At 43.0% G+C, this 18110-nt stretch overlaps 1 protein-coding gene across 2 annotated transcripts in view; it reads left to right on the top strand.

Moving 5' to 3' along the window:
* CPNE5 (copine 5) overlaps positions 1-18110 on the top strand; it is a 159708-nt gene that overhangs the window by 24424 nt on the left and 117174 nt on the right. For both annotated transcript variants that reach the window (XR_014174866.1, XM_081946663.1), the window contains exons 2-3: positions 7381-7421; positions 17823-17869. Coding sequence is in view for 1 of the 2 variants with exons in the window: in XM_081946663.1 (XP_081802789.1) it covers positions 7381-7421; positions 17823-17869 (88 nt within the window). In the remaining variant the exon portion in view is untranslated. The remainder of the gene's footprint in view (positions 1-7380; positions 7422-17822; positions 17870-18110) is intronic.

Raw genomic sequence — 18110 nt, 5'->3', positions numbered from 1 at the left:
AGCATACCTTCAGGCATCAACCATCTAAACCACACCCCTTTCTGGTATAATTTATTCGCTAATTGCGAATAATTTTTTCTTTTTTCTCTAATCTTCTTAGGGATCTGCTTCAGAATGGTTATCTCCATATCATGATATGTCAATGCTTGCCCCCTTTGTACACCCAGAATTTCATCTCTTGTGCTTTTTCTAAGGAATTTAATGTGAACCTCCCTGGGTACATTGTGTGTTCTAGCATAAGCTGAGTTCACTCTATAAACCAGGTCTATATCCCACCCCATCTGTTGTTTTTCTTTGTGTGTGTAGTCAGCCAGAATGTTTGTCATGATGTCCCTTATATTTTCCCCATCTTCTTCTATAACATTTTGAAATCTAAGATAATAGGACATTCTCTCAAATTCTAATTTCATCTGTTGGATGTCAAGATCTTTGTTCCCTTTCTGCACAGCTTCCACCCCCCCCTCACCTCCTCCACCCCCCCTTCCACAAGATCCAGTCTCTGTGAGTTCTTATAAATTTGGGCTTGATTTTCTTTAATTTCATCTTTCATTTCCCTTAGCTGTTTCTTGATTTCCTCCTGGCCCTGTAAAATTTGTTGAAGCATTTGTTGAAAGTCCATCTCTATAGTCTTGGGTTGCATCAGTTCTGTTATCTTTGACTGTGTGGCTGGACTGGATGTTACAGATGTTGGAGCAGACGTGGCAAAGCCAGGTTTCCCAGGAGGTGGTCTTTTGGATGCCATCCTTTATAACATTAGAAGTTCAGTCCATATATAAGATAAACAGTTAGAAAAGAAGGGTAGCCAGGTGAGGTCCGGGAGCAGAAGAACCAGGCAGAAGAGAATCTCTCTAATAAGTCTGGCAATAGATGAAAGGTTTCCCCTAGAAAGTTCAAAAAGTACCAATCCACAAGAGATTCCTCTGGGAGACACGGAGACAAAGACCGGAAGCCTGAATTTTAAAGGTGGAGTCAGGTTTCACAATTCATAAAGACAACGGAAGTGTGCCATCTTGCCCTGCCAGTTTTGGGCACAGAGGCATAACAAAATTTTAAAAAAGTTCCAAAAGTCCACAAATCACAGTAGAAAGTAAAATTAAGTTGAAAAGAAAATCATCTCAGCCTGGGTGAGGCTTCATTCGTTGGCTCTTCCCCCTCCTCCTTCCCCGGGGGCTGAGAGCAAAATTATTCCTAGCCGCTTGTCCAAGGGGGGGGAAACCCCCCTCCCTCCAGCCGCGCCTCCAGAATACTCCGAAAGTTATTTTAAAGTTATTTTATAACTAATTCTTCGTGCAAAATAGGGCATGAAGAGAGAAGCAACCTCACCGCACCGCAGCTGCTTCCTTCAATTGCTTCATTCTCCAGACGGCTTTAGCGAGGCGCGAGGTGCAGAAACGCGAGGCGCCCTCCGAGCTAGCTCCCCGGTGCCTTGGGCGCGCGAGAGACCTCCCGCCGGCCGCCGCCGCTGCAGGAGCTCCCCGCGATGCCGCCCCTCCGGCAGGACCCCTCTGTGGGGTGTCCTGTGCCCCCCAAGGAGTGGGGAAGCCCACCGGAGAGCCGGAGCGGGCAAAGAGCTGCCCGTCGCCGCTGCCGCCGGAACCGGAACTCTATGCAACCCTATTGTAGTGCTATAAGAAACCTGTATAGCTGTGGTCTTCCCCACAAGGGTATGTTTTCAGGGGAGAATTTTTAAAAATGACACTGGCAACCATGACTGTGTAATTAAATCCCTGTTTCTTTCTACATGTCTTGCTTGATGCTTGCCTGCAGTGTTGAGGTTACAACTCCCAGGATTCCCAAGCAGTTTCCACCAGGGATGGCAAGGGAGGTTCATGGGAAACAGATTCTTCCAGCTAGTTTCTTAGTGTCCCAAAAGTGCATGTGTGCAATTTACTCAGCAAAATGTAAGCTATAAAATTTCAGACAATTTTATAAACATATAAGGGCATTTTTAACTTAAACATTCATTCAAGTTGTTCTTAAAGTTGACAATTTTGTGTTCATTTTTTTCCCAGCTTTGAGAAAAAGTTTCTTTGCTGTGTTGGTTGGTTGGTTGGTTACTTGGTTGCATTTGTTACCTGATTGCTGAAATGCTGGCCTTCTTGATGTCATTTCCCATCGCTCTCTTCCCCTTCCCAGGTTTTTAAATTTAAAATGCCATCGAATGGGATTCATTATACAGAACTCATAATGTTATTAATGATGTCTTCAGATCTTATGCCTGATATTATATAAAGGTTGTATGCAGGGGTGGGCTTCAAAAATTTTAGCAAGGCATTCTCTGCCCGGTTGCTGGGTGGGCATCGCCTAGTTGACTTCCTGCACCATGGTGGGGTGGTGGTTTGCCCCCGGGCTCCGGAGGTTTTTCTCGAGCCTCCGGGAGGACAAGAACGGCCTCCCCAGGCTCCGGAGACCCCCTGAAAGCCAGAAACAGGCTTGTTTCCAGCCTTCCTGAACTTCCAGTAGGCCCATTTTTTGCCCTCTCTGAGCCTCTGTGCACACTCTGCACTTACCTGCATCCAAAATGGGCCACATGGGGACTCCTGGGAGGGATGGAGTGGGCAGGGTGGGGCCAGCCAGGAGAGGCATTTGGGAGTTCTCTAAACTGCACAGAATCTTAGCTAGAGGTTCTCCTGAACCCCTGCGAACCCCCAGCAGCCCACTCCTGGTTGTATGTAAACAAAGATATGTGGGTCACTACAGACATTAGGATTAAAAAGCACAGGATGCTTTAAGGAGGATGAGAGTGGAGGAAGCAAAGAAGAGAAAATGAAATAGCATCTGGGTGGAATGAACTTTTTGCAATATTTCGACTTCATCAGATCGTCACCTTTTTTGTAATAAATGGCAAAGTTGGAAGGAATACACCCAACATGCTTCTAAATAATAAAAATGGCTAGGGAGCAGTAGCATGTTTTTAAAATCTATGAATATTTATAGATTTATAAATCATAAATCTATGAGTAGAAGAGAAACACTTAGCTGAGTGGTTTTCCATTGAGGTTAACAGTTAGATAGGGTTGCAGACCAGGGTGGCAAAGTGTGGATAACCAGAACGTGGCAACAAAGCTTCCTGTATCTCTTTGCTACTATCTGGTAGTCTTCTGAAATTTTACTGCCCAGATCTGATAGCCTGGTTTAAGGCACATCTTGGTATAATGTGGGCCAAACTGCTGAGAAATAGGGTGGGGAACTTCATAGTAGAATTCTGAACTTTCCAAGAATCATCAGGATAAAAAAGATATCTAGACAGTGGCACTAGAATCTGTTACTGCCAGAGACAGAGGAGAAAATGATTGCTCAAAATGCTTAAGGCCTGTCAGGTAATTTTGTAAGCTCAGCAGAAAATCTCTTCCTTGATAGCATAAAACATTACACGACTGCTTTCTATTATGTTTATGAGACTCAAATCAGGTGCCAAAGGCCATTCAGTGACCTGCCAACTGTCCATTATCTTGGAAAGAAGAAATTTTAAACGTGCCAGCATAGGTTTATAAAAGGCTCTTGTGTTAAGACAGGGGTGTCAAAGTCACGTTGTCACGGGGGCATCACGTGATGTTTTGGGACCCTTTCCCCCCCCCCCTTCGCTAAACTGGGCGTGGACGTAGACATAGTGTGACGCATCCAGCCCATTAGTTAATAACAGCATAAACAACCAGTGCTTTAATTCACAATGTAATCCATTTGTCTTTGTCGGATTGTTGATGATCATGCAGTACCTGGATTATTCAGATGTACATAATCTAAAACTGATCGATCCAGAATTCTTTCAATGAGAACTTCTTCTACAATATTTATGTCAATATAATCTTCATAATAGAATGTATGACAACACTGTGTTAAGACTTCTTTTTTTTTGTCTGCAGTAAAAATTAACTAGATACATCATATTGGGGAGATGAATATTCTAAACTAGTTGTGCTGTGCCTTGGAGGCTTCTGTCAAGTCTGGCCAAGAACTGAATTAAGAGCTAAGGGTCTAGAAATCTGTGATTTCCTGCCAAGCCCAAGTGTTAAGTCTGACAAATGCAGTGCCTTATTTTGTTTAGTAGTGGGATTGGCAGGGCTGAGATTGTTAAGACAACATTAGACACAGTAGAACAAACGGATCCCCAAGTACTGACATTGGTGTATGTCTAAATTTTGGTCCTTTCCATTTATTTGGATTTCTTTTTTCCAGTGCCTTTCTTTGCCCCACACTTTCTGGTATTTAAAAAGCTGCTTGTAAAGTAGCCGTATTCTTAATGCAGAAGGGAAGCAGCATGGCTTATATATTTTTCCTCTTGATTTGTGCCTTTCTCTTGCTTTATGGGTCATTCGAGTAATACATAGCAGCCGCCTACACACATTCTTCTGTTTCTGTACATAATAGCCAAGCAGTGATTGCAGCTTGTCAGTATGGGATAGGGTATCCTGTTCAACGAAAGTGGATTATAATTGAAAGTCCTGGGATTCTCTGGAGGGGAAAAGCAGAGCTGTTTTAAGTGTCTGACCCACAAAGTCCCCTATCTTCAATCACTCCAGAGAAAGCCAGGGGTCATGTGGAAAAGGGTACCTGGGGCATGACTTAGAAATCATGCTTCTTCTTTATACTGTCTATGTTCTTTGCTTGCAGGTTTCTGTGAGATCAAATGTGTAGTTTAAGCATGAAAGCTCAGAGATTAGACCTTTGAGTTAAGACCTTTGAGTAACACACACACCATGCATATATGCCAGAGGTGAGTTGCTGCCAGTTCAGCCCAGATTGGCTGAACCGGTAGTAGCGGTGGAGGGAGGCTTCGCCCACCCGCACACTTCTGTGCATGCGCAGAAGCATTGTGAGCATACAGGAGCATGCCCGAACTGGTAGTAAAGTAATTGGCAACCCATCTCTTATAAACACATAGGGATATGCAGACCTAACCTTTCTAGTCTGTTCTTTTCTATTTGCACTCCTGGAGAGTCAGCTTGTCCAGAATTCTCTGTTGGCTTTATCTCATCTTACTGGAGAGGACTCCCCTCCCCCTTGATTATGATTTTAAAAAAATAAATAAAAAGAGGAGGAAGGATTTCTTGGTTAATAGCTGGGTGTCACATCCTAGAAGAAGAGGATAAATAATTATTCTCTGGATGCTAAATATTTGAATCTTAAGAATGAATAATAATGTGTGACTCACTTGGTAGTTATTTCCACTAGCTTCTTGTACCTGACTCTGAATATTCATCTCCCCAATATGATGCATCTTCTACTGCCTTCTGCATTTCCACCTTGCTTTGGATTTCATCACCACAGTGTTTTCTAGAAGAGTTGAAATTACAACTCCAGGATCTCAGCTATGCTGGCTAGAAATCCTGGGAATTGTATTCCCAAAACTCTTAGAGAACACCACACTGAAGAAGACTCTCTTAGTGGGAATCACATAGAAAACAGGTAAGTCTTATTTGATTGCCCTGATTATTGATCTACCCAGATCTTTTGACTCAGAGCTGCTTCCTCCCTTGCCCAAATGCAACAGCCTGGCCTGCTGTGATCTCTGAAGTTTTTTTTGTCTTTAAAGTAGCGAAAGATTGCTTCTAGAAAGAAGTGTGCCAAGGAGTTGAAACAAGCTCCCTCTGCATTCAGTCTGTGTATCTTCTTACATTTAATTGGTGCTCTTGCGCGCTTCAAAGATAAGCTATTGAAAGGCCTGGCTCTGAAACTGGAATGCTATTAAGCTCTTTCTAATCCTTCATTATTTCTGCTATTCATTGATGGCACAATATGCCATTAGTGCAGAATCTAAAGTTTAACCACATTTGCGAAGAATGCTATACACTTTTATGAACTTTACATCCTTCAAGAATCTGCCTATTTTCAAGTAAAAATCCCAATAACAAGTATTGTAACTTTTCTAAGAGCTGTTAAGCACTTTCAGTGCTGAATATAATCTGGAAACATTACAATAAGACACTATTATGTCTTATAGTGATGTTTTCAGACTATATTCAGCACTGCAAGTGCTGGACAGCTCTTAGAAAAGTTACAATAATTTTTTTTAGAATTTTTATAACAGGCAAATTCTTGAAGGAAATAAAGTTGTTAGGAAGTTTCCTGAGACAAAATCTTAGTATTGTGAGATTTATGACAACTTTAAGAAAGATTATACCACCTGGCAGAGAATAAAAATGCCCCCATTTTCTTTCTTCTTTAAAGAAAGAAACAACTTTCACTTTTTTTACAACATCGATTATCAAGATTTAAGTTGTGAAAATACAGTCCATTATAGTCTCTTTTTAGCCATCAAAAATTTGTGAATCAGTTATGACTTTATTTGCTGTGAAAAGGACAATCTGAATTGGACAGTAATTATATTGGTGCAAAGTGTCAAAGCAATATAATTTCTTACCTGGCTAGATAATTATTTCTTTCCCTACTACTTACAGAATGATTCAAGGCAATGCAATATGAAGCTGTTGCTTAAACTATTCTTGAATGATTACTAAGCATATTGCTTCAGACTGATTAAAGTTTGGGTTCCAGAAGGTCAGAAGTAAACATTTTGAAGATTGAGACATTTGAATTTCCATTAAGGATGAATTAATGGTTTCTAAATTATAGTGAAATTTGGAATAATTCCTTGACAATGTATTTTAGAGAATAATTGCTAACGCAGAAAGGAAATCAAACAACTTAACTAATGTGCTTTCAGTGCTGACTCATTTTGCAAAGCAACTACTTTAATATTGTGTCAATGACATTTCCTCAAGTTGTGTTCATTTAACATGTGCTTTAGTATTGATACTTACACTTTGGCCATCATTTGAATTGGTGTTCTGCAGATGTATTAGATTTCAACTTTCATCTTCCCTGGCCATAATGGGCACAGGCAATACTAACTGAAATTATTAGAGCTGTATTCCAGCTTATCTGAAAAGTGCCAATTAAGGGAAGCTGATTAAACTGGCCCTGGGAGATAATATGAATCACTGAATAGATTGTAAGGAAGTGTTTTTCTGAAGAGAGAAAACTTGTCCATAAGCAATAGTGAATTATAAAATGCTTGGCTTATGTTAGGAAGCATCTAAGCTGGAAATTCTGTTACAAATGCAGTTCTTCTGTATGCCAAGCACAATAACTATGATGTGGAGTATCTCCTTGGGCAATCAAATGTTCTCATCCTGTAGACTTTCCTGCTGAGTTAGCATGGCTACTGACTCATGTAAGCAAAAACCGATTCTTCTTGGCTTTGGTGTATTTATTTATTGCATTTTTAAGTCTGAAAACAATATAATTGTTTTTTTTTAAATCAGTTGAGAATCGGTGCAAAAAAAGGGAGTTTTTTTGTCAGTTCCATTTCTGAACTGAAAACTCATCTATCCTGGTCCTACATAATCCTTTTTATTTTTTCCTACCTCCCCTCCCCAGGAATCTTTTGGATAAAGATACATTCTCCAAGTCTGACCCATGTACGTAAGTGTTGCATGAACTTTCACTTTTTTTCAAGATGAGTTTTGGTTACAATATTTGGGCTTCGTTCATCAAATTTCTTGTCCCCAATTTATGGATCTGTCAAGTTCTGTATTGCAAATGTATGCAAATTAAAATCCAAATTAAATATTTTTAAGAACCGTTAATTTAAATCTGGGAAGCATAATACATAAGTATAATTACTGGGATTTGCTAATCTCGGATTATAGATGAAATTAATAATTCCTAGTTTAAAATAAACAATATTTATTACTTTAAAATGTCTTATTGGCTTTGAATTTTCATTCTTACATCTTTATAATGTTGAATGACCTCATGCTCCCACATATTTATACAAAATAATCATACTGGTCAAGAAATCCAAATTAGTAAACACAGAGAAATGTGTTAAGTGTGTGGATGATTTCAGTTTTCACTAGTCAGGTGACTCGCTTTGAATATATAAAATGAGCATAGACAGAATGAGTTCCTCCTTGTATTAAACAGAAACAGCTCTGAAAGGTAGATATTTATGCCTATATAGCAATTATTAAGCCCAGCATAGGTTATACTGTATATATAAATTTCTTCTCCTGATATATATTTCTAATACATTTGAAAACGTACATTAATAGTTTATTATCTCTGACCCTCATTTCTTCAGCTTGAACAATTGCCATATTTTTGGAGTATAAGATGCACCTTTTTCCCTCAAAAAAGAGGTTGAAAATCTGGGTGCATCTTATACACTGAATGCAGCATTTTTTGCCTCCCAAAACCCTGCCCCCTTTACAAAAATGGCTGTGCAGAGCCTTTAGGAGGCTTATAGAGTGCTCCTGGGGGCTGGGGAGGGCAGAAATGAGCAAAAAAGGGCCGTTTTTTTAACTTGTTTTTGCCCCCAGTGCCCAGAAGCACTCTATAAGCCTCCTAAAGGCTATGCATGCCTTTTTTTTTGACAAGAAACAGGCCTGTTTTCGCAAAACCTTTTTTAAAAAAATTGCCTCTTCAAAATCTTGGTGCGTTTTATGCTCTGAAAAATATGGTACATTGCCTATACTTCTGATATGTGCTGCCCAGTGTATTTTATTTTATTTTAGTTCTCTGTAACCCTTTCACCTACTAGAATGGAGATAATGGTGCATTGATTACAAATATGTGTTAACTGACTCTCCTAGACTGATTCTTGTATCTGTAAAACAGCCCCATCTGTATGCATGACGCAGGGAAGTAGCTGGTTTTGGAGAAGCTCAACCTTGTGTGTCAGAATAAACAGAAAGCCAATGAATAATCTTAGGTATATGAGAAAAATTGGCAGAAACGTCAGTTAGATTTTTTTAAAAAAATATATCTTCTAATAGTGGGATGGGAGACAACTCATAGAACCCAGTAAAGCAGGGGTGGGGAATGATGACCCTTTTATGGCTTGTGGACTTCAACACCCAGAATTCTTGACCCAGCCATGCTGGTTCAGAAATTCTGGGAGTTGAAGTTCACAAGTCATAAAGGGGCCATGGTTCCCCACCTCTGCAGTAAAGATTAGCCAAAACTTTGTGGTCTTAGAATGTACGGTAATTAGCATAGTGGGATAAAATGGAGTAGCTTAGAAAAGATGTGGAAGATGTTGTGGCAGTCTAGGTTTCTGAACAGTAGCACTTTGCACTGTAGCACGTTGTTGCAGGTTCAATTTGTGACGTTCTAGTTCCTTTGATTAGCACTGAGGTTACAACTAGTATGTATAGATCCTTAGGCAGATAAACGGCGTGATCAGCAGAACCTGGAAAAAAAAACACCTCAGTGAGGCATCATTTGCTCTCTGGCAGCTTCTCTTCATTAAAATCTCATTAATCATTTTTTTCATTTTTTTTTGCTATGCTTTACTAATGGGGGGCAATTGAAAGTGAGCCAAATACATTATTGAAATACATTATTGGGTAATTTAAAAGTCTTGTTTGGTTTCTGTGCTAAATCATGAAGGAGCTACAGTTCTCTTGATTCTGCATTTAGCATAGTACCTAGTACAGTAGACTTTGGCAGAGATAGCCACAAGGAGATCAGATGATGAAAACAGCATCACTATGTCCCAATTCAAGTTGTATTATTTTTTTATGCATGTCATGTACAACCTTGTGATGTTGCTTTTTTATCTTGCCTTTATTATTTGTATAAATAACTCGAGGCAGCAAACATGCCCAATATTCTTTGTCCTCCTATTTCCCCCCCACAACAACCCTGTGAACGGAATTGGGCTAAGAGAGAATGAGTGGCCCAAAGTCACCCAGCTGTCTTAGATGCCTAAATTGGGATTAGAACTCACAGTTTCCTTGTTTCTAGGCTCATGGCCTTAATGACTAGACCACACTGGGTCTCTTGTCTCTTTTGTCATTTTGATGAAAGCATTAGATTTGGCCTTGATTTGTAGAAGGAAGAATGCACCTCTCAGTAGAAGAAAACAGGGTAGTTTCTGAGCACATCTTCTGTGGCTCTTTCTTTATTTTATCAAACACATATGAGAGGATAGAGAAGAAGTTGGAAGACTTAGAGCATCTAACAGTAAAATACGATGAAGAAGTTGGAGATGTTTATCAAGTGGAAAAAGTGGTAGTTAAAATCCTAAAAATCGAAGAGGAAAATGAATATAAAGAAATTAAATTTGCTGATATTTATGGTGACTGGTTTGTCTCTGAAAATGGAAAGAGTAGAATATTGAAAGAGGAATTAAATGGAGGGGAAATCTACCCCAGATGGCAAGATACAGAAGAAGAAAAAACAAAAGAATTTATGGATTTAAAGAGAGAAATTTTATTAGCAATATCATTGATAACACTACCGACAATCAAAGATAAACTGATTAAGGAAACAGAATAAGGGCATCGTAATTACATGAGAGATTTTATAAGCAAGGAGTTGCTAAGAGGAGTCCATACAAAGTTGATTAAGGAGATGATTAGAGGACTGACACCACAAATGGCAGAAGATATGAGACTGTTTTGCTACTGGAAAGATGGAATGAGTATAATTTAAAGCTAGTTAAACTTAGTGAAATTTAGTGACAATACAATGCAATACAATACAATAGCAGAGTTGGAAGCGACCTTGGAGGTCTTCTAGTCTAATCCCCTGCCTAGGCAGGAAACCCTATACCATTTCAGACAAATGGCTATCCAACATCCTCTTAAAGACTTCCAGTGTTGGGGCATTCACAACTTCTGGAGGCAAGCTGTTCCACTGATTAATTGTTCTAACTGTCAGGAAGTTTCTCCTCAGTTCTAAGTTGCTTCTCTCCTTGATTAGTTTGAGTTTGAGTTTTATGAAATTTATATACCGCCCCCCTCTCCCCGCAGGGACTCGGGGCGGTGTACAGACAGTACATATAAAACAACAAAACATTAGACAACCAACATAAACATACGGTCTGTATAATGCCCAAACTCATTTCTAGTTAAAAACGGTCTAAAACCAAATTAAAACCCCAAAATTTACAATACTAAAAAGCCATCCAGGAAGGTCGGTAATAGATTGTACTTGTGATTACAATTAGGCCAGGCCGGCTAGTCAGAACAGGTGGGTCTTGAGTTTCTTACGGAAGGAGCGGAGATCAACAGTAGTTCTAATATCAGGGGGGAGTTCGTTCCAGAGGGTTGGGCCCATCACAGAGAAGGCCCTACTCCTGGGCACCGCCCGCCCACATTGTCTAGCGGAGGGTACCCGGAGGAGACCCTCCCTGTGTGAGCGGATTGGTCGTAGGGATGTATGGGGTAGAATGCGATCTCGCAAATAGCTAGGTCCCGAGCCATGAAGCGCTTTGAAGATGACAATCAACACCTTGAAACGCACTCGAAAAGCCACAGGCAGCCAGTGCAGCTCGCGCAGAAGTGGTGTTACATGGGAGTACCTGGTACTCCCCATAATTGTCCGCGCGGCTGCATTCTGAACCAACTGGAGCCTTCGGGTGCATCTCAAGGGGAGCCCCATGTAGAGAGCATTGCAGTAATCAAGACGGGAAGTCACCAGGGCCTGAGTGACTGTGCGAAGGGCGTCCCGCTCTAGTAGGGGGCGCAATTGGCGCACCAGGCGCACCTGGTGGAACGCCCTCCCAGCTACGGCCGTCACATGATCATCCAGCGACAGCCGGGAGTCTAGGAGGACGCCCAAATTGCGTGCCCTATCCACCGGGGGTAGTTGTTCCCCCCCGATGGCCAGAGATGGAGCAAACTGGCTAAAGCGGGGCGCCGGTAGCCACAGCCACTCCGTCTTGGAAGGGTTGAGCTTGAGTCTGTTGTCCCCCATCCAGACCCGGATGGCTTCCAGACACCGGGACATCACCTCGACGGCTTCGTTGGGGTGGTTTGGGGTAGAGATGTATAACTGAGTGTCATCTGCATACAGATGGCACTCAACCCCGAAACCTCGAATGATCTCACCCAGCGGTTTCATGTATGTGTTGAACAGGAGAGGTGAGAGGACCGACCCCTGCGGCACCCCACACGTGAGCGGCCTCAGGGTGGACCTCTGCTCCCCCGTCAACACACATTGCGTCCGACCGGAGAGGAAGGAGGAGAACCACCGTAACACGGTGCCCCCCACCCCCATCCTCTCCAGCCGACGCAATAAGATACCATGGTCGATGGTATCGAAAGCCGCTGAGAGATCTAATAGGACTAGGATGGAGGAGCAACCCCCATCTTTCGCCCTCCAGAGATCATCCACCAACGCGACCAAAGCCGTCTCAGTGCTGTGCCCGGGCCGGAAACCGGACTGGCGCGGGTCTAGATAAACAATTTCCTCCAGGTGTCGAGGGAACTGTTGCGCCACCACACTCTCAACAACCTTCGCTAAAAAGGGAAGGTTGGAGACAGGACGATAATTGGCTAACTCTACTGGGTCCAGAGAAGGCCTCTTAAGTAGGGGCCTCACCACTGCCTCTTTCAAGACGGTTGGTAGGAACCCCTCCCTCAGCGAGGCGTTCACTAGTCCCAGGAGCCAGTCTCGTGTAACCTCCCAGGCTGCCAGTACAAGCCAGGAGGGACACGGGTCCAATAAACATGTGGTGGCTCGCAGTCGCCCGCGTAACCTGTCCATATCCTCGGCGGCAACAGAGTCAAACTCCTCCCAGCATGGTACCTCAAGACTCTCCTCCGGTGTCTCCCCGAGATCACTCAAGGAAACCCATTCGCTCCGGATCTGAGTGATTTTATCCTGCAGATATTCCCCAAATTCCTCTGCCCTACCCTGCAAAGGGGCTTCCCGCGGCCTCTGTGAAAGGAGGGAGCGGGTCACCCGAAACAGGGCGGCAGGGCGGTTTTCTGCGGACACAATAAGAGTGGCATAGTATCGACGTTTAGCCACCCTTAGTGCCACAAGGTAGGTCCGTAAATGGGCTCTTACCTGTGTTCGGTCAGATTCGGCGCGAGAGGATCTCCATCTGCTCTCTAGGCGTCTCTTGTGGCGCTTCATCACCCTCAGCTCCTCGGTAAACCAAGGGGCCAGGGTGGTTCGCTGCCACCGGAGAGGCCGCAAGGGCGCAACCCGGTCCAAGGCCCTGGCCGCCGCACTATTCCATGCGACCACCAGGTCCTCCATCCGGGTGCGGGTCAGGGTTACAGGCAGTGGCCCAAGCTCCGTCTGGAACCTATCAGGTTCCATCAGTCGCCTGGGGCGGAACCATCTAAGATCTTCTGGTTCCGCCTCCCCGCGATGGGGGGTAGCGGAAGGGAAGTCGAGACGGAGAAGTGAGTGATCTGACCATGACAGGGGAGTAGTAACCAAGTCCCCTATTCCCAGATCACTCTTCCACCGACCAGAGATAAAAACAAGGTCCAGCGTGTGGCCTCCCTCGTGTGTGGGGCCCTGAATTATTTGGGTCAGGTCCAGGGCTGTCATGGAAGCCATGAACTCCCGAGCTACCTCGGATGATTCACCCGTCGATGGCAGGTTGAAGTCCCCCATAACTAATAGTCTGGGGGTCTCAACCGCCACCTCCGCAATCACCTCGAGGAGCTCTGGCAGGGCTGCTGATGCATAGCGAGGAGCCAAGTATGCAATCAGCAGGCCCAACTGACTCCCTGGGCCTCATCTCACACCTAGAGTCTCATACCCGGATATCTGAGGTACGGCAAATTCTCTCGGTGCCAGGCCTTCCCGTATAATTACCGCTACCCCGCCACCCTTACCCCGGGCACGAGGCTGATGGAATACACGGTATCCTGGTGGGCACATTTCCACGAGGGGTAAACCCCCCTCGTGGCCCAACCAGGTTTCCGTGATCCCTGCAAGGTCCGGCTCCCCCTCAGAAACCAAATCGTAAATGAGGGGGGCCTTATTAACCACGGACCTTGCGTTACACAACATCAGCCTCATGCCCTGGTTCTGTAAACCCTGACCACCTAGAATGCGAGGGTTGGTACAAACGACCGGGTGTATCCAGCGCCCACGGTCTCCCAACCGACTACAAGATCTTCTTCTGTCCTCGCATCCACCCCTTCCCACGACCGTTGGAATACAGGAACCCTCTAACGGAACGACGTTCTCATTCCCCTCCCCCACTCCACTCTCTTCCCCCCAGTCCCACCTGTTCGCCTGGCCCTGCCCCCATTCCTGGTCTGGCTGCCCCCTCCCCCCTCCTGGATCCCCCTAAAACACTTAACAAACATTTAAAGAAAAAACCCCTAAACCTCCTCTTCCTCCACCTCTCTGGATTAATGCATCCGTCCTCGAGGTGGGCCCTTGTAAGGGCGGAGGGCCATGCCTGCGAGAGGGGGGACTCCCGCAGTAAAATAAGGTCGGACCTCGAATACATAATAAATAAATACACCGGGCTAAAAGATCGATTCTGGGTGCTAGAAGTGTTAAATAAGTCTACCCGTTAAAAATCATGACAGAGCGGCAACCAAGATTCCAAATGAGAGAGGTGACTAAAGAAATAGGTAGGGATGACTAAAAAATAGGTAGAGCCTATAATCTACAGTTCTCAATAGTAGGGGGTTAGGCAGTTCTTAAAAATCCGTGAGAGGGTGAGCGGATGATCCATAGCGGGCAGGGGGGGTGTTCAACAGCTCCCCGCAGTCCTTCCAAGCCCCAGGTGGTAAGGGGTTAAGCCGATCTCAGAATCTATGCAAATTTGGGGGGGGGGTTCAACAGCTCCCCGCAGTCCTTCCAAGCCCCAGGTGGTAAGGGGTTAAGCCAATCTCAAAATCTATGCAAAGGCAGGCGGATAATCCGTAATGGGCGGGGGGGCGACGGCTCCCCGCAAACCTTCTCAAGCCCCAGCGTCGCCTCCGCGCCATTTCAGCCAGCCTCTGTTCTTCACTCCACACCTTCCGCCGGCCTCCGGCGCCCTCCAACGACTCCGGCGATCTCCGATGTTTCAAGCCCAGCTTAAACCTCACACGACCTCCACTGGGCTTCTGGTAGGCTCGGGGCTCCCAGTGGGTCCAGCGGGTCAGGGAACTGATGTTTAGAGCCCCCGATAATCTTCCGGGCCGCCACCGCCACCATTGCCTCCCTCCGCCTTCCCTCGTGTGGGACGCCATCGCGTCCCCATCGCTAGCCGCTCAGGGCATCGCTGGTCTCACCTCAGGCTGTCGTAGCTGTCGTGGCTTACAAAAAATGCCCGCAAACGCCGGCCAAACAGATCGTGAATAGTTCATAACCGCCAAAACGCCAGCTCCAACAGCCGTTGATGCCTGCAGTCTCCCGGAGTAAGCCGGCGCGCCTGCACGCCGACCGCCATTTCCCAGCTCACAAGATTAGTTTCCACCCATTGCTTCTTGTTCTACCCTCAGGTGCCTTGGAAAATAGTTTGACTCCCTCTTCTTTGTGGCAACCCCTGAGATATTGGAACACTGCTATCATGTCTCTCCTAGTCTTTCTTTCTATTAAACTAGACATACCCAGTTCCTGCAACTGTTCTTCATATGTTTTAGTCTCCAGTCCCCTAATCATCTTTGTTGCACTTCTCTGCACTCTTTCTAGAGTCTTCACATCACTTCATCTTTAGATGCTCGGGCTATTTGCTGATATTCTGCCTTAGTTATGTCCCCGCCCCCCTTTCCACTTTTTATACTTATCTTTTTTGTCTCAATTTGTCAGAGAGTTTTTTATGCAGCCATGCTGGTTTCTTTTGGGAGCTGTTATTTTTCTTCTTCATTGGTATTGTGCTAGACGGGGCTTTTATAATCTCATTTTTCAAAATTTCCCAAGCTTCTTGAGTTGTTTTCCCCTTGAGGATTCTCATCCATGGAATTTTTCCCAAGCTCTCTCTATTGAAATTACCTCTCTTAAAGTCCAAGACTCTAGTTTGACTTTATTCTACTACTTGTGTTTGCATAATGTTGAATTCCAATATTGCATGATCACTTGCCCCCAGGGTTCCTGTGGTTTCAACACCTTCTATCATTTCCTCTCTGTTAGTGAGAATTAAGTCCAATATGGCTGATTCCCTTGTTCCCTTCTCTACTTTTTGGGAAATAAAGTTGTCTGCTAGATTTGTTAGGAACCTGTTGGATCTTCCACTTGGTGCAGAGTTTGTTTCCCAGTTGATGTCAGGGTAGTTAAAATCCCCCACTACTATTGTGATAATAGATATAATTAACAATAGATATAGTTAACAATAGATATAGTTAACAATGTGACAATAGATATAGTTAAATAAATAATTGATAATGATAATAATGTGTACAATGTGTAGTGTTATGATAAGTAATAATTGGATATGAATATTGAATGGTACCCATGAAAGGAAGATTAGAAATCCTTTTGGATTATATATAAAGGTTAATAAAAAAGAACTAAATTAGATACAGTTAAGTCTTGATTATTAGGGGGAAAATGTTATGATACAGGATATAGTTAAATAAAGGAGGGATAATGATAACAACGTATATATAGGTATGGGTACAACATAAGGAAACTGGATGTAAATTGTAAACAGTGATTTGGAAAGGAGGATTAGAAAATTTTGTAAATATTATGGATGTTTAGCTAGAATAGGACATAAGGTTTCAGTGTTATTGGAGGATTTTAGAAATAGTAAATGAAATGCCAATATATGGTTATGTATTAAATCTTGGTATATTTTATGATGAAGGACATTTAAACAATTATACTCAAATGAAAATGGAGGTATGATGATGGTAACATGTATAAATATCTGAGTTAAAATACTTGAGTTAATATGAATTATGTTTGTTGACTATGGAAGAGATGCACGAAAGCCTTTTTGTAACCAACGGATACACTTTCTACAGTATTTAAAGAAGGATGTGTTGTGTTTGTTTTGAAAATTAAAAATAATGTTTTTATTAAATATATACATATTTAATAAAATATATCTGAAGCTGAGAGAAAACAATGAATCCCAATCATCTACTGAGGTTTTTTTTTTTTTTTTGAGGAACTGGGGATTAAATCTGAATTTCCCGTGTTTGTTTATTTATTAAAGTTCTATCCTACCTATCTTGCCAAGGCAAGTCTACTTTGATTCAACAGAGTAAACCCATTGAATCTAATGAATTTGGATGGAATTGAGCTGCAGTGTTTTGTATTCTTTCTGACAAGAATTCTAGTGACACTAAGTTTTGTATAGGACTAGGCTTGACATGTGATAGTTCTCAGTTGAATGTGATATAAGTTCTGATTCCAAAACAGCCTCCCTTTTTACTCATGTAAGCTAAGGCAAATAACTCTTGTGCTACTCCATTATGTGGGAAGACAATAGCAATCAATCATACTCATGAAATTGATGTTATTCAGATTATTGGAGCTGAGATGTAAAAGTAACGGATCCACTCTTTTGAGCTAATGGAGCAGAATGGTTAGGATGCTGAGTTGAGATACTTGCTTAGCCAATTTCTGTCAGTCAGTTTACCTCATAAGACTATTGTGAAGATCAAACACAAATACACACAAATATATGACAGACCTTTAAGATGTCGAACAGTTCAACATGAGCTCCTTAAATGTGATTTGCATCTAAGACCTGATCCAATCACAAGTTCTAGCATTTATTGCAACTAGTTCCCATCTCAGTTTTCCATTATCAAATCCTCCCCATTTTTGCCTTTTTGAGTTTGCAGGAAAATGCTTTTCATTAATAGCAACATAGAAAAACTTTAGATGCTATTTTTGTGTACATACCAATAAACAATATTTTAAAAGAAAAAAGAAAATGGGGCAGAAAAAGAAATAATGCACCATAGCTTTACAGTTTTCAGGAATTCGGTCCCCCCCCCCCCCCAACGTCACCAGTGGGGAATTAAGCTTCAGTGATTTTGTTTAGCCTTTGATCTTGCAGAAGCTTGTGAAGTTTGCTTAATACAGTCTGTGCTGTGTGGCACTAGGGCTAAATTCTTTTCTCTGTGCTGGTGGCTTAGTTAACTTGTGATTTTTTTTTCTCTTTACAGTATGTGTGCTGTATACTCAGGGCATAGAGACCAAGCAGTGGAGAGAGGTATGTAACTTGTGTGTTAATGGAAAATTTTGTGTCTCAGAAAAGTAGTAACTCTCCAGCAGATCATATCTCCTGGATTTCATTCTGCTTTACTGCCTCTTATTACAACTCTTGCAAGTCACATTATTACCTTGTGCCTTGGTGTGTGTGTGCATGTGTGTGCGCGCACACACACACACACACTTCTTTATCATCTGAAAAGCAGACTAGGTTAAAGGCATTTGATGGAAATTCTGTTGGT

This window comes from Natrix helvetica (genome assembly GCF_964273705.1).
Source record: "Natrix helvetica genome assembly, chromosome: 3".
NCBI classification, from domain to species: Eukaryota; Metazoa; Chordata; class Lepidosauria; order Squamata; family Natricidae; genus Natrix; species Natrix helvetica.
This window is presented reverse-complemented; position numbering and strand designations above follow the sequence as displayed.